Source organism: Phocoena sinus, chromosome 1, assembly GCF_008692025.1.
Source record: "Phocoena sinus isolate mPhoSin1 chromosome 1, mPhoSin1.pri, whole genome shotgun sequence".
NCBI lineage: Eukaryota > Metazoa > Chordata > Mammalia > Artiodactyla > Phocoenidae > Phocoena > Phocoena sinus.
This window is the reverse complement of record NC_045763.1, coordinates 955,721-968,672: the sequence shown is the minus strand read 5'-3', so window position 1 is coordinate 968,672 and position 12,952 is coordinate 955,721. Positions and strand designations below refer to the sequence as shown.

Here is a 12,952-nt window from a genome sequence, read left to right as displayed (position 1 = left end):
TGGAAGGGGGAGGGGTCAGTGCTGGTCTTCCCCCTGCTACAGGGGACGGAAGGGACCTGGGGCCCTGCCTCCTCCAGCCTCGGGGAAGAAGCTGTCCCAGGCTCAGGGGAGCATTTAGGAGTCTACGTGGGCCTCCACAGGAGAACACAGACAAGGAAGCTGACAGCCCCCAAAGACCGTCCCTGCTGGAATGAGGCGCACGCAGAGCCCAGGCCACCGCCCCACCCGGCCACCTGGCCCCGGTGCCCCGGCTCAGGAAGCGCTGCCACCCCTGCCCAAGCCAGCTCCTCTCAGCTGCGAACCTTGATCCGCCCTGGCCTTCAATCTGCTCATGTCATCAGCGCCGGAATAGAACTCGCATTTCAAGAGCATCAGCCCTTCCCGTCCCTCTTCCTGGCCCTGTAAACATGTGGGCAGAAATAGCAGCCTGCAGGCTAGAGGGAGTGATTGCCGGTTGCAGAATTGAGTGAAGGCTCCTGCCCGGGCGGGCCTCGCTGCGTGGGTGCCCAAGGCGGCCACAAAGCCCAGCTCGAAATAGCTCCCTGTGGGTACCGCGCAGCAGAAGGAGGGCAGCCTGCGAGCCGTGAAGAAGGCGGGGGGGGGGGAGGCGGGCCCCGGGGCGGGCAGGGTCCTGGCAGCGGACCCAGGTGAGCACAGCAGTTCCGGGAACCTTGAACCCACCCGCGCATCCGCCAGAGGCCCCAGTGGAAGGCAGGCCTTAGGGCAGGACCCCGGGTGCCAGGGGCGGGGGTGCTATGGGCGGTCTCGGGCCCAGCCCAGTAGCTTCAGGACGCCATCGGGGCCTGGACGTCCCATCCCCGGGCCACTCTCCGTGTTCCAGGAGGAGGGAGCAGGGACGCTGCTGGAGACACACAGGCCAGAGGGCGCCCATCTGGGAAGGGGAGAAAGAGGCGTCACTGGCCTCTTGTCAGAGCTGGCCAGGCATGGCCTGGGGCCCTGGCCGACCCAGATCCGGGCTCTGCCGCATCTCGGCCACCTGCTTTCTGCTGCTCCCACGTCAGTCACTCTGGGGCCCGGAGGCCCTGCTCCCTGGGCGGTCCTGCCCCCTGGGACGAGCCTGCCCAGCCCTGCAGCCTAGCCCTTTAGAGCGGGGGCCCAAGGGGCAGCCTGGCGCAAGGAGGCGTCCTCAGGAGGTAAGGGGCCTTTGAGCTCGAGGTGTGAGCCCTGGGCGGGAGGCAGGCCTCAGACACGGCTGCTCCCGCGGGGGGCCGCTGGGCCCTGCAGCCCTGGCTGGACCACCTGGCCTCAGGGGTCACTCTGCCAGCTAAGCCCTGCAGTGGGTGAGCATCCCCAGCGCCTGCTCCCGTGACCTGGGGACAGAGCACACCCTGGGCAGGTGGCCCAGCAGGGCACACTTTCTGATTCCCACAAAGTCACCGTCACACGCCCCTCGAGGTGGTTTGCGGGGGCACCTCAGGGCCAGCGGGGTCGTGGCCTGGCTGATCACAGCAGAGCACTGGGCCTGGCATTCCCGACCCAGCTCGGCTGCACAGCTGCCGCTCTAGTCGCCTCTGTCCTCTCTGAGTGTGAGGACCTGCCCTGCTCTGGTGCAGGGGTGACCCGGGCCCCTTGCTGAGAGCTGCGACCCTGGCACCCTGTGGTGGCAGCAGATGTGGGAGGGGGCTGGGTATTCATGGGGACCTGGTTGTCTCTGTTCTCCCATCACCACGTACAGAAGGCACTGAGATGGCACCCCCGGCCATGCACCCGAGGGACTGGGGGTGAGTGACTCTTCCAGCCCCCGTGCCTCCCCCCAGCCCCTCTGTCCTCAAGTCTCGGTCCCCAAGTCCCTCTGTCCTGAGCCCGTCGAGCTAGTGGGAGGAGAGCCTTCCAGGCTCCAGCAGAGGAGGTCACAGTGAATTTAAGCAGCGGCCAAAGGCTCCGTTTTATTTCATGCTGGGACCAAAGGCCTTCCCGCTTTCTCACCGAGAAGATGCGTACCTTCCATGCCCGGCCTCCTCCCCCTCCGTGGTCCAAACCCACAGAGCTAAGTCCCAGAATCAGGATCCTTTTCCGAGTCAGACGCAAAGCTCCCTGGGGCCCGGTGCCTGCCTGGCTCCCAGGTCAGGAGGCTGGGCTGCTGGGCCGTCTTCTAAAGACCAGGGGTCTGGGTGAGGGTGGGGACAGAGCCTGGGGGTGCTGAGCGAGGCTGAGGCCTTCCTCTCCTTTTATGTGGCCCGTGGTCCTCCCCCCTGTGAAACACGCAGAGCGCCCCGGGGGTCCTTCCCCCAGGAGGTCCCGGGCATGGGACCTGCGAAGCCGGCCTCACATGGCGTACGCGGCCCAGTAGATGACGTTGACGGCGGCGAAGGCCGCGGGGAACACGGCACGGGCGTAGATGTCGATGGTGTCCGCGTCGATGGGCTTGAAAAGCGCACGGAGGCCCCCCTGGGGCCCCTGTTTCTTCGTCTCCTCTGTCTCCACCTCCACCGACCTGTAGGAACCCATGAGGTTCCCGGGCGCGCGGCACTGCCGGCGGGACGCGGCCAGCTCCTGGGTGACGCCCGCGGCCGAAAGGGAGAAGAGCACGATGGCATTCTTCACGTCCATCTGTGTGGGGAGGGGGAGGGGCGGGCTGAGTGGCTGGCGAGCGAGGGGCAGGACCCCCGGCCCAGGCCAGCGGCTCTACTGGGAGAGCAGGTCCCAGGCTGAGCACAGGAAAAAGTGCCCCCTGCCCCGCAGGCAACGCTGACCCTCCCTGGTGCTGGGCGGGGGCGCTGTCCTTCGTCCTGAACGTGAGAACCCCACTCCACCCCCAGCCTCACCTCGACCCTCTGCTCCTTGACCTTGACCTTGGCCTTTTGCTTCTTCCGGTAGTCAGCGTTGAAGTGGGCGAAGGCGTACTCCACCAGGGCGGCAAACACAAAGACGTAGCAGATCCAGAAGTACACATCCAGCGCCTTGATGGCCGACGCCCGCGGCAGGGAGGAGCGGGCACTGACCATCAGTGTGGTCATGGTCAGCACCGTGGTGATGCCTGTGGGAACAGGTGGTGCCATTACTGGAACCCACCCGGGTACAGGTCAGGATCCTGTCACCAGGCCCGGCCCGGCTGGCCACTGCCCCAGGACAGTGGGCCCGAGGGACTGCAAGGCAAGGCCTGTGCTCAGGACAAGTGGGGTTAGGGCCCTGCTCCCAGACTCCCTCCTTCCACCAGCTCCCGCGGGGGGAGAGGCCAGGGCCCCGTACCTAGAGACACCCTGGCGGGCACTGCGGCCTGGCTAATCCAGAAGGAGACCCAGGACATGGCGACCAGGAGGATGGAGGGCATGTAGGACTGGATGATGTAGACGCCCCGGTTCCTCCGGAGGTGGACGTGCAGGCTGAGCCGGGGGAACTGGCCGGCTGCCGGAGACCCCGGTTAGCACCAGGCCCACCACCCAGGGCAGTGCTCGGGGAGAGGGGCACTGAGCGGGAACTGGGGCCACTGCCGGCCTCCAAAGAGAGGAAGACCCTTGTGCCCACCTCCCCCCACAGCCTGATGGGTCAGGAGAGGGTCCGGCCCTGCGGCAGGGCCACCAGAGGAGGGGGAGGAGAAAGATTCCGGCCTTGTTTCTGGCCCGTGGGCCCCTCCCAGAGCGCAGTGCACCCCTCTCCTGCCCTGCTTGTGCACAGCCCAGCTCGAGGAAGGAGCCAGCCTGGGCTCGCTGGCTCCGATGACCAGGCAGCAGGGGCGGGAGGGGCCGGGAGACAACACAGGCTTGGCCCTGGAGCCCCCCGGCACCCCTCAAACCCCGGGAAGCAATGAAGAAGCGAGGAGTAAGGCGGAGGAAACCTGATCCGGGCCCGCACTAGGGCTCGTCCCGGGCGGCTGGGCCAGGCACAGCCTGCGCCGACCAGCGGTTTTCCAGCTGCAGCCTCAGGGGGCCCTCGGGGCCGGCTAGTGGCTCTGCGGAAAGCACTAGAAAACCACCAGCGGGGCTCACAAGGAAGAGGCCGCGAGAGGCCGCGTTACCCGATTTGAAGTTCATCAGCTCCGTGGTGAAGCGGTAGCTGGTGATGGTGAACTGCGCTAGCTGCAGCCTGTCCAGCCCGTGGATCTGCCCCTGGTTTTCAGACCAGTAGTAGACGATGTCCTCGGACGAGTAGCCGTCTGCAGGAGAGCCCACATGGGCCGCAGAGCCTGGCGCCCCCTCCCCAGCCCCTGGCAGCCCTCGCAGGACTGCCCTGCCTGTGCTGGGAGCTCGATACACAGAGGCAGGGAGCAAGGAGGCCTGGGACCACGCCTGGCACCTCGGAAAGGTGGGCAAGGCCAGATGAGCTGGCCAAAGGGCAGGTCGCCCTTGCCAGGCGTGGCCCAGTGACACAGGCACGCGTCTTGTTTGGCCTCCAGGGCCGGCCGTCCTGGGCAGGGCGCTGACCCGCAGCAGGAGGGCCTTCCGGCCCCCTCTCTTCCTTCTCTTCCTTCTGTTTCTGCCCCGCCCCCGCCCTGCGCCCCGCCCCCGCACCGCCCCGCACTCACAGCTCTCCAGGTGCAGCATGCAGTCCTGCTCGTCCATGGGGTACTTGGCCAGGTCCATGTCGCAGGCCACCGTGGAGGTGATTCTGCCCAGACAACACACCGGTGGGTCCCCGGGATGAGGCCAGCCCCCGGCAGCCGGCGTCTCTCTGGCCCAACATGGCAGAGACGCTCCTGCACCCGGCCAGCACGGCCTCCTCACGGGGCGGCAGCAGGCTGCCTTTGGTCTTGCCGGCAAGCTGCCGGCATTTGGGTGGAAACTGGAAACTGTGGCCACGTTACAGATCTCTGTGAGTCTTCGGGGATCAAGAACCGGATTTCACTCACTTTCCTCGTCCTTCAGAACAGCTGGCTGGCTAAGCCTGCGGCCAGGAAGGCGGGTCCAGCCTGAGCCCCCTGGTCTGCCCCTGGGGACGGCCTCTAGGCGTCCCCACTGACCATGCAGCCTGGGAAAAGGCTGGTGTTGCCAAGTGTGCTGGTTTTCCAAGAGAATTTAGATTCTTATGTAAATCTCCTGATCTTTAAAGTGTTGGCAATTAAGTCCACTTTTAAAAGGCGTGTGTCAGAAAACACACATTCAAACCGATACACGTACACGTGTGTTCACAGCAGCACAGCTCACAACAGTCAAATGTGGAACCAGCACAGCTGTCCGTCCACGGAGGAGCAGATACACAAAACTGGCGTATCCATGCAATGGAATGTCACTCTGCCATCGAAAGGCAGGAAATTCTGATAAATGTCACAGCATAGATGAATCTCGAAAACACTACACTAAGTGAAAAAAAGCAGACTCAAGGGGTCACGTAGCGTATGATTACTTTTGTGTGAAATGTGCTGAATAGGCAAATCCATGAAGCTAGAAAGCCGATTGGCAGTTTGCAGAGCTGGAGACGGGAGATGGGGAGTGACTGCTAACGGGCACAGGGTCTCCTTTCGGGTGAAATATATTGCGAGTGGGTAGAGGTGATGTTTGCACAACATGGGGGATGTGCTAAGTATCGCGGAATTGTTCACTTTTAAATGCTTGATTTGATGTTATGTGCACTTCACCTCAATTTAAAAAGACGAGGGCACGCGTTAGCCAAATAGCGGCCTCTGCTGGCTTCCGGCCAGCAACCTCGGCTTCCTGCGCAGCTGCTGGTTGCCGGGGGATATAAATACCGCCACCCCCCACCCCCCATCCCCCCAGCTCCCAGCGGTGCGCTCCGTGGGGGGTGGGTGGGCAGGCAGCCGGCTGGGCTCACCGGATGCTGTAGAGAATCACCCCGTCGGGCTGCAGCCGGATGAGCTTGTTCTCCACCGTCACATCGTGGAACCAGGCGGACTTGGCGTTCACGATGAAGGTGTCAGGGAGCCACAGCTTGTCCACGAAGCGGCTGTCCAGGCCCAGAGTCTCATTGGTGTGGTTGTAGGACAGCCTGCTGTCGCGCCAGCTCTGATGCAGAAACACCGTCATGGTGTACTCCTGCGGGGGTGGGGGGACGCAGAGGCCCGGCCGTCAGCCCCTCCGCTCGCTCCTAGGGCACGCGGCCGGGAGCGGGGCGGAGGCCGGTGGGACCTACCATGTTCGCCTCAGAGATGTGGTCGATGCTGGCCACCTCGATGGCGAGTGCCACGTTCACAGGGGGGCCTGCGAGGAAGGAGCCAGGCCCGAGGCAGGTGGGGCTGAGGCCAGGGCCCAGCACCCCTGGCCGCTCAGCCAGGCCAGCGAATTCCCCAGAAGGCGGGACAGGGAACAGCCAGGGGCTTTGCAGGGAAGGCCGTCTTGGTGCAGACCAGCCTGAGGCCTGAGCAGATCCACCTTCCTAGCCGTTTCCCTGGGGGCTGGTGCAGGAGCTCGGGCACACCCCTCAGGGGAGCGGGCCTCTGCGCCAGCCCAGAGCCAAGCAGGGCTCACACCCACACTGGACCCAGGGTCTGCCCGAGCCCGACGGCCACTCTCACCTCCGATGCCAGGCCGGAAGTTGCGGGCATAGCCCTCTATCAAACCGTCCAGGTTGGGGAGCCAGGATATTTCCAGGTTGGAGCCGACATAGTCGCCAATGTCATTCATTGCCCTGGAAATGCAAGGCCCTCTGGTCACAGGCAGGGTGCCAGGGACAGAGCCTGTCCTGGGCACCTAGGCCATGGGTGGACAGCGGGGAGGCCCTGCGGGCTGGACCTGACCAGTCCCAGGAACTCACGCCGGACACAGGGAGGCCCCGGGAGGTGCAGAGCCCAGGACTCCTGGACGTCTTCCACTGGCCTCTATGCTCAGCTTACATCCCACTCACTCGGCCCTGAGGGAGGCCACCCAGGTCAGGCAGAGGCCCCCAGCTCCCTCCATAACCACCCAGCATCCCCACCCCTGGGGTCCCCCAACAAGAGCACATGGCCTCCCTTTCAGCTTCTGAGGGCAATGTGTCCTGTAGGAGGTGACTTGGGAGAAAAGACGTGTGACCAGGAGGCTGAAGGCTGGGGAGAGGGAGACAGCGGGTGAGGTCCCAAACCCGGGACCCAGGTCCAGGCCGAGGGCCCGTGGGGAGGCTGCAGGCCGGCCTCCTGCTCTCTGTCCCTTCCCAGGCAGTCTCCAGATCTCCCCAAATTGCCACGTGCCTCCGGGGCTTGGCCTGACCCCGGAGCAGCTGGGGGCCACGCACCCTGGTTTCAGATTAACCTCACCGACAGCCTGTGCTGGTCGTGTTTGTCCCTGGTGGGGCCGCACGGGGACCCAACGACACAGGCGTCTCGTGGCCCGCACACGCCGACTGCTGGAAGCCCCCCAGTGGCTCTGCCCATCCCCCTTCTTCTGCTCGCCCTCTGGGAAACAGCGCCCCCACATTCATGTCCACCCAGAACCCCAGAATGGAACCTTATTGGGAGACAGGGGCTTTGCAGACGTAATTAGTTAAGATGAAATGCTAGACTAGGGTGGGCCCTAAATCCATGACTGGTGTCCTTAGAAGAAAAGGAAATGGACACACGGGGAGAAGCCACGTGACCACCGAGGCAGGGATGGAGTGATGCGGCCACAAGCCGAGGGACACCAGGGACTCCGGCAGCACCAGAGGCTGCAGAGAGGCATGGACCCTGCCGACACCTTGGCTTCAGACTTCGGGCCTCCAGAATTACGAGAGAATAAATCCCCCCTGTCTTAAATCCCCCAGCTTGTGGTCGCTTGTTACAGCAGCCCCGGGAACCTCACACACCCTTGCTCCTCCAGGCCACGGCAGGTGGGGGGTGGGGCGGGCAGGATTTCTCCTAAACCTGACAGCAGGGAACGAGGAGGGACATTCAGGAGGAAGCCTCTTGTTTTCCTCTGAATCACTGCTGTCCCCAGTGGGCAGAGAAGGCCTCCAGGGCACCTGGGGCCCGAGCCCATCCAGAGCCCGCAGGGGAGCCGATGCGCCAGGGTGTGGGTGCAGAGCGGCCGGGAGCTCTGAGGCCATTCCTTCCTCTCCCCAGAGTCCGGCATGGCCGCGTGCCCAGGCGCCCCACTCTGGGCCGTTTTGGCCACCGTGACGAGACCGCTGACCCCTCTGGGCTCCCGCGGTGCTGCCGCTGGCCGCCCCACCCCTACCCTCCGGACGTGGGACCGGCTACCGCTGAGCCTGTCGGTGCAGCCTGTGCCGTGCCCCCCCACCACCCGCCACTTGGGCCACCACAGACTGCGTCCCCCGCCGCCATGGCCCCAGCCTCCTGCCTGCCTCCAGCTGCTACTGCCCCCGACTCCTGCACTCCAGCCTCGCCCTCTTAGACGCCCGCTTGACCCTCCAGACCCTCTGTCATCTGTCCCCACCTCTTGCTCCAGCGCTAACTCTGACCCCCCATGTCCCCACGCTGATTCCCCCCACCTCCACTGAACCCCCATCCCTCTCCTGGCCCTGCCCCGGGCCCCTGAAGGAAGCTGTCCTGATCACGCATTTATTCATCCACGCCTCCATCTGGCTAGTGTGACCCTTGGTGACGCCCTGTTCCAGAGATGTGACTGAGCCGGGCCAGGACAGTCGCGGCCAGAGGTCAGCGTCTGCAAGGGGTGGCAAAGCAAGGGGCTTTGAGCATGAAGACGGTCACAGGAAGGGGAGGTCAGGAGCCCTCTGGCTGGGGAGAAAGGGACAGCCTCCCCGAGAAAGTGACATCACAGCCCAAAGAGAGAGAAAGTGAGTCTGGGCCGAGGCAAGAGGCAGGAGGCAGCCGAGGGCTCCACGCGGTGGGGTCTGGGAGGGGCCTGCAGGGCGGTGGCAGGCATGGGGCCGAGAGTGTGGAGGGGGGACCGTGGGGCTCATCCGGGGTCAAGGGGAAACCGGCACTCCGAACAAGGAGCTGCTCGATTAATTAGATTAAACCTGGATGCCTGTGAGGGAGGGGCATGGGAAGTGTCCTGAGGGAATAGGGGGGATAAACTGGGGGCCATCGTGGAGGTTGGGGGGATGATGGGCTGGACGGGCCATGGAGACAGAAAGGGGCCTGGTCCAGACCGAGGGAGGGTCAGTGGAGGGAGGGGCCGGGAGCAAGTTCTGCCGCTGAGTTGGTGGGGCTCGGCATCCAGCTGGACTGGCCCCGGGACGCCGTCCTCTCAGGGGCTTCAAGAAGGCCTCGGGCCGCTGGGGCTTGGGAAACGCTGGCAAGGGCACCTGGGCCCCTCGTCTGCTCCACATACCGGCCCATGAGGAAGGCTGAACGTGACCCAGGAGGTCCTCAGCTAGTGAGGCCTGCGAAACCCGCCCTCCCCGCAGGCCCACGGGGTCCCTCCAGGTGAAGGCTGGGTAGAGCGTGTAGACAGGGCAGGTGCTTTGGTAACAAAGTAAAAGAAGGAATTAAATGAAGCCCTGGCCCCAAGTAAAGCACAATTAAAAATGCAAACGGAGTTCACCCTGAAGGTCAGACGCAAAGGGATTGGAATGAGGCTTTATTTTTGGACTGGCCCAGCGGCCGGCCTGCTTGGAGCCAGGCCGTCAGGAGACACCACCCTTCCCGGCCTTGGGCTGGTGGCACAGGTGAGCACACCTGTCCTGGGCCAGGGCCTCACACACGCTCAGGGGCACAGAGGCAAGGGCAAGGGCAGCGCCCACCATGAAGCTCGCCTGAAAGTGTCAGGACACTGGTGGGTTCTCAGCTCTGCCGTCTCCAGGGGTGAGAAGGGAACAGCCGCCTGCGGTGCCACATCTCACCTGGGACAAGGTGGCCGGTTCTGCAGCTGTGAAGGGATGCGGGGGCTGGAGGCGGGGCCATATGGTGCTCTGGGTCCTGGACGGCCCTACCCTCCTCCACTGGTTCAGGTAGAGTCAGTGGGGCAGGCGGGGCACCTGGTCCATGGGGGGCTCTGCATGGGGTCAGAATGTTGGGACTCTGACCCGCGTTCCGGGAAGGAGCGTCTAACTCCTCTGATGGCCCTGGAAGCCGGCGGTGGCCTAGGGTTGGGGTTTCATTAGAGGAACAGAAGCTCAGAGACACACCAGGCTCAAGCTCGTGGGACAGAGCAGGTGCCGTGAAATCACAGGCAGCTTCCGCCCTCCCGGGGTTGCTCCTGGGTGCCGTCAGGCCCCCCGCCCTCTCCTGGCCCCCCTGAGAGAAGCCCCAGCCCTGTCACTTGCCTGTGCCCCTGGGGATGGAAAGGGAAGGTGGGTGTAGCTGAACGAGGCAGCAGGCACCACCCCCAGGATCCTCCCACCCCCCCACCCCGGACCCTGCGCACACGAAGCCCACGGATCCCTGACAGCTCTGCTTTTAGAGCAGCCGCTGCAGCGCTGGCACCTCAGTTACCAAGGCGAACACCACGACGATTGCGCTCACGGGAGGTGAGGGCGAGGCAGGAGCCGCGGGCACAGCTTCTCCAGGGAGATGGAGGTGCCAGCAGCCCCGGAAGGCCACCCACTCGGGTAGGCAGCCGGTGAGCTTGGGTGGCCGCTGCGTGAGCGGATCTTCAGACTCAGGGAAGCGTGGCCTTGACCCGACCCACAAATGCTGCACGGCCTACTCCCTTCTTATCCCACCAGGAGCCCCGGGATCTGGGTTGAGGGGCGGCAACAAAGAGGCCCTTCCATTCGCCTCGATGTCCCCTCACACCGCCCCGGGGTGGGGACGAGGGAAGAGAAGCCACTGTTGCCCTGGTATCTGAGCGGAGGGATGCAGAGCAGATGGGAAAAGAGGCCCCGAAGGCCCCCAAAGCCCAGAGGCGCTCGTCCCAACCGGGGCCTCAGCCTTCCTACACAGGCAGACAGGCTCACCCCTCGCCCAACAACCCAGGAGCCAGATGGGGTAGGAGTTCAAAACACTGCAGATTTTAGAAAGGCAATATAACGCACTCATGGACTTGGGGAGGGGTGTGTCTGGAGAATTTTCCAGCAGGAAATGTATAAATATGCCTCATGAGTAGCGTGGATACAGACAAAACAAGCAAGGCAGGCTTTGCCGCCAACTGAGTGCTGGTGTCAAACTTGGACTAACACTTGGGGCTCAGAGCAACTTGGATTTCAGAACTGCGGTGCGCAGCTGTGGGCCTGAGCCGGCGGCTGACCCCCGGCCCCCAGCACATCCCTCCACAGCCACAGCTCAACGCTTCGCCCTTTCTGGGACCGTGAAGCAGGAAGAGGAGAGAGGAGAACAGCCCATTGGGCTTGATACAGAACAAGGCCCCGGGACAGGGGCCACACGGGGACTGCCTGTGACTGTGACATGACAGCCAGGTCTACAACCAAAGCCAGACTCTGCCCTCCACCCATCAACAAGTAAGCTCTGACCACACACACACAGAGCCGTGTTACGTATTGTCCGAGTGACTACAGCCCAAACACAGGCCAGTGTTCAACGATTTCTGGCTTTTAAAGTCTTCGACATCAGTTGGTTGACCACAAAGTCTGGAATGCTGGGGGGAAGGGGCAGGGAGAGATGTTTTTGCTCTGTTTTTTTCTGCAGCCCTGGCACCAAGATGATTTTCAAAAAGGCCCCTCACAACTCCTATGGCAGGTAACCAGACTCAGAGGTCAGGATGCTGGGCAACCCGGGGCCCACCTCAAGTCCAGTCTGCAGAGACGCGAAAAGCGAGCTGGGACCATGCTGGCCCCTGGGAGCCAGAGGGAGGGAGCCTCGGCACAGGGACCTTTCTTCTTAGCCTCTGCCTTCGCGGGGGAAGACAGGGCACCTCATCCCCTCTCCTGACAGTTAAAAAGAAATCCGGAGTCTGTCCCCTGACAGGGGCACCTGGCTCCCCCACTCGCATACCCTGCAGTCGGATGGCATTAGAAATGGTCCCAGAAGGGAGGTCCACAGCCACACCTGCCATGAGGACGCGCCTTCTTGTCCACCCCAGACTGCTAAAGGCAACGGAAGCGGGTGCCCGAAGGAGGGGAGCGGCCTCCTCTCCCGTGTTCTCCGGACCCCTCCTTTCTTCCTGCCTGAAGCTGGGGCCCTGCTGAGAGCTCAGACCGCGCCTGGAAGGGCACCAGCCAGCCAGGGATCGGCCAAGTGCCGGCTGGGGCGAGGAACCCGAGCTCAGCAGGCGAGCCCGGGCACCGGGGCAAACTGCGAGCGGCTCTGACGCCCTCGACCGGCCCTGCGGCGCGGGTTCAGCACCGGGACGGCGGACAGCACCGGGGCGGCGGGGCTGCCAGAACCTAGAACATCGCCGCTGCCCGCGCCCAAGGGCATCTCCGCGGCGAGTTCGGAGAGGAGGGCCCGCGGGGGAGACGGGGTGGGGGAGTCATGGGGGGATGGGGGACAGACACGGTGGGAGCCTGTGGGTGCGGGAAGACGCGGGCCCCTGAAGAGCAGGGGTTCGCACGGGGCGCCATCCCGGCAGCCGGGGCTTGGCAGGCGCGGGACTCCCCACCGAGGGCGGCCCCGGCGCAGCGCGGACCCGGCGCTCGCTCACCTGGTGCCGCGGTGCTGCTGCGCGCAGAGCAGCAGAAGCGGGGGCAGCAGCCAGGCCAGCGCGTCCATGGCCTCGGCCGGCTGGGCGCTGGGCCGGGGGCGGCGCCGGGGTCCGGCCGGTCGCGGGAGCTCGAGAAGTTGCTTAGCCGGCGGCCGCGGCGGCGGCGGCACAAGAGGGCGGGAGCGGGAGGGCGCGCGGCGCGGGCGCGAGGGCGGACGGAGCGGCGAGCCCGGAGCCGCCCCGCCCCGCGCCGCGCGGCACGGCCCCCTCCCGCCCTCCCCCTCCAGCTCCGGCCGCCCCGCCTGCAGCTCCCCTCCCGCCTCCGCCACACCCCCGCGGCCCCGGCCGGGGGTCCGGCACTCCCCGTCCCGGCGCCGCTGCCCTTGCCGGCCGTAAAGGGTCCCTCCGCGCGTCTGTCCGGGAGGCGACTCAGGCGCAGGACCCGCGTGGACGCGGCCTCTCGCTGCCGGCCAGGCGCCTGCGGACCGACGGGCGCGGCAGAACCTCGTCCCTGGGGCGGAGTCTGCGATGGGCTATTTGTGGGGGTCACGGGTCCTCGGGAGCTGGTTCGGGGGGAGGAGGGTGCCAGCGCCCCAGAAGCCTTCAGCTTCTACCGGGCG

General features: G+C 64.9%; 1 protein-coding gene across 1 annotated transcript; it reads right to left on the bottom strand.

Annotated features, from left to right (window-relative positions):
- Positions 1 to 1,891: 1,891 nt before the first annotated feature.
- Positions 1,892 to 12,543, bottom strand: GABRD (gamma-aminobutyric acid type A receptor subunit delta). Its single transcript, XM_032652003.1, has 9 exons — positions 12,333 to 12,543; positions 6,428 to 6,540; positions 6,046 to 6,113; positions 5,728 to 5,948; positions 4,484 to 4,566; positions 3,977 to 4,114; positions 3,211 to 3,366; positions 2,787 to 2,998; positions 1,892 to 2,571 (listed from the first exon to the last, which is right to left on the bottom strand). The coding sequence occupies exons 1-9, from the start codon at positions 12,398 to 12,400 to the stop codon at positions 2,287 to 2,289; spliced, it is 1,344 nt and encodes a 447-aa protein (XP_032507894.1). The 5' UTR covers positions 12,401 to 12,543; the 3' UTR covers positions 1,892 to 2,286.
- Between the last annotated feature and the right edge of the window lie 409 nt (positions 12,544 to 12,952).

Coding starts and splice junctions, on each gene's coding strand:
- GABRD (XM_032652003.1), bottom strand. CDS start 12,400: ATGGACGCGCTGGCCTGGCTGCTGCCCCCGCTTCTGCTGCTCTGCGCG. Junction 6,114..6,427: donor CTTCCGGCCTGGCATCGGAG/GTGAGAGTGGCC, acceptor CCTTCCTCGCAG/GCCCCCCTGTGAACGTGGCA. Junction 2,572..2,786: donor TCAAGGAGCAGAGGGTCGAG/GTGAGGCTGGGG, acceptor CTCCCCACACAG/ATGGACGTGAAGAATGCCAT.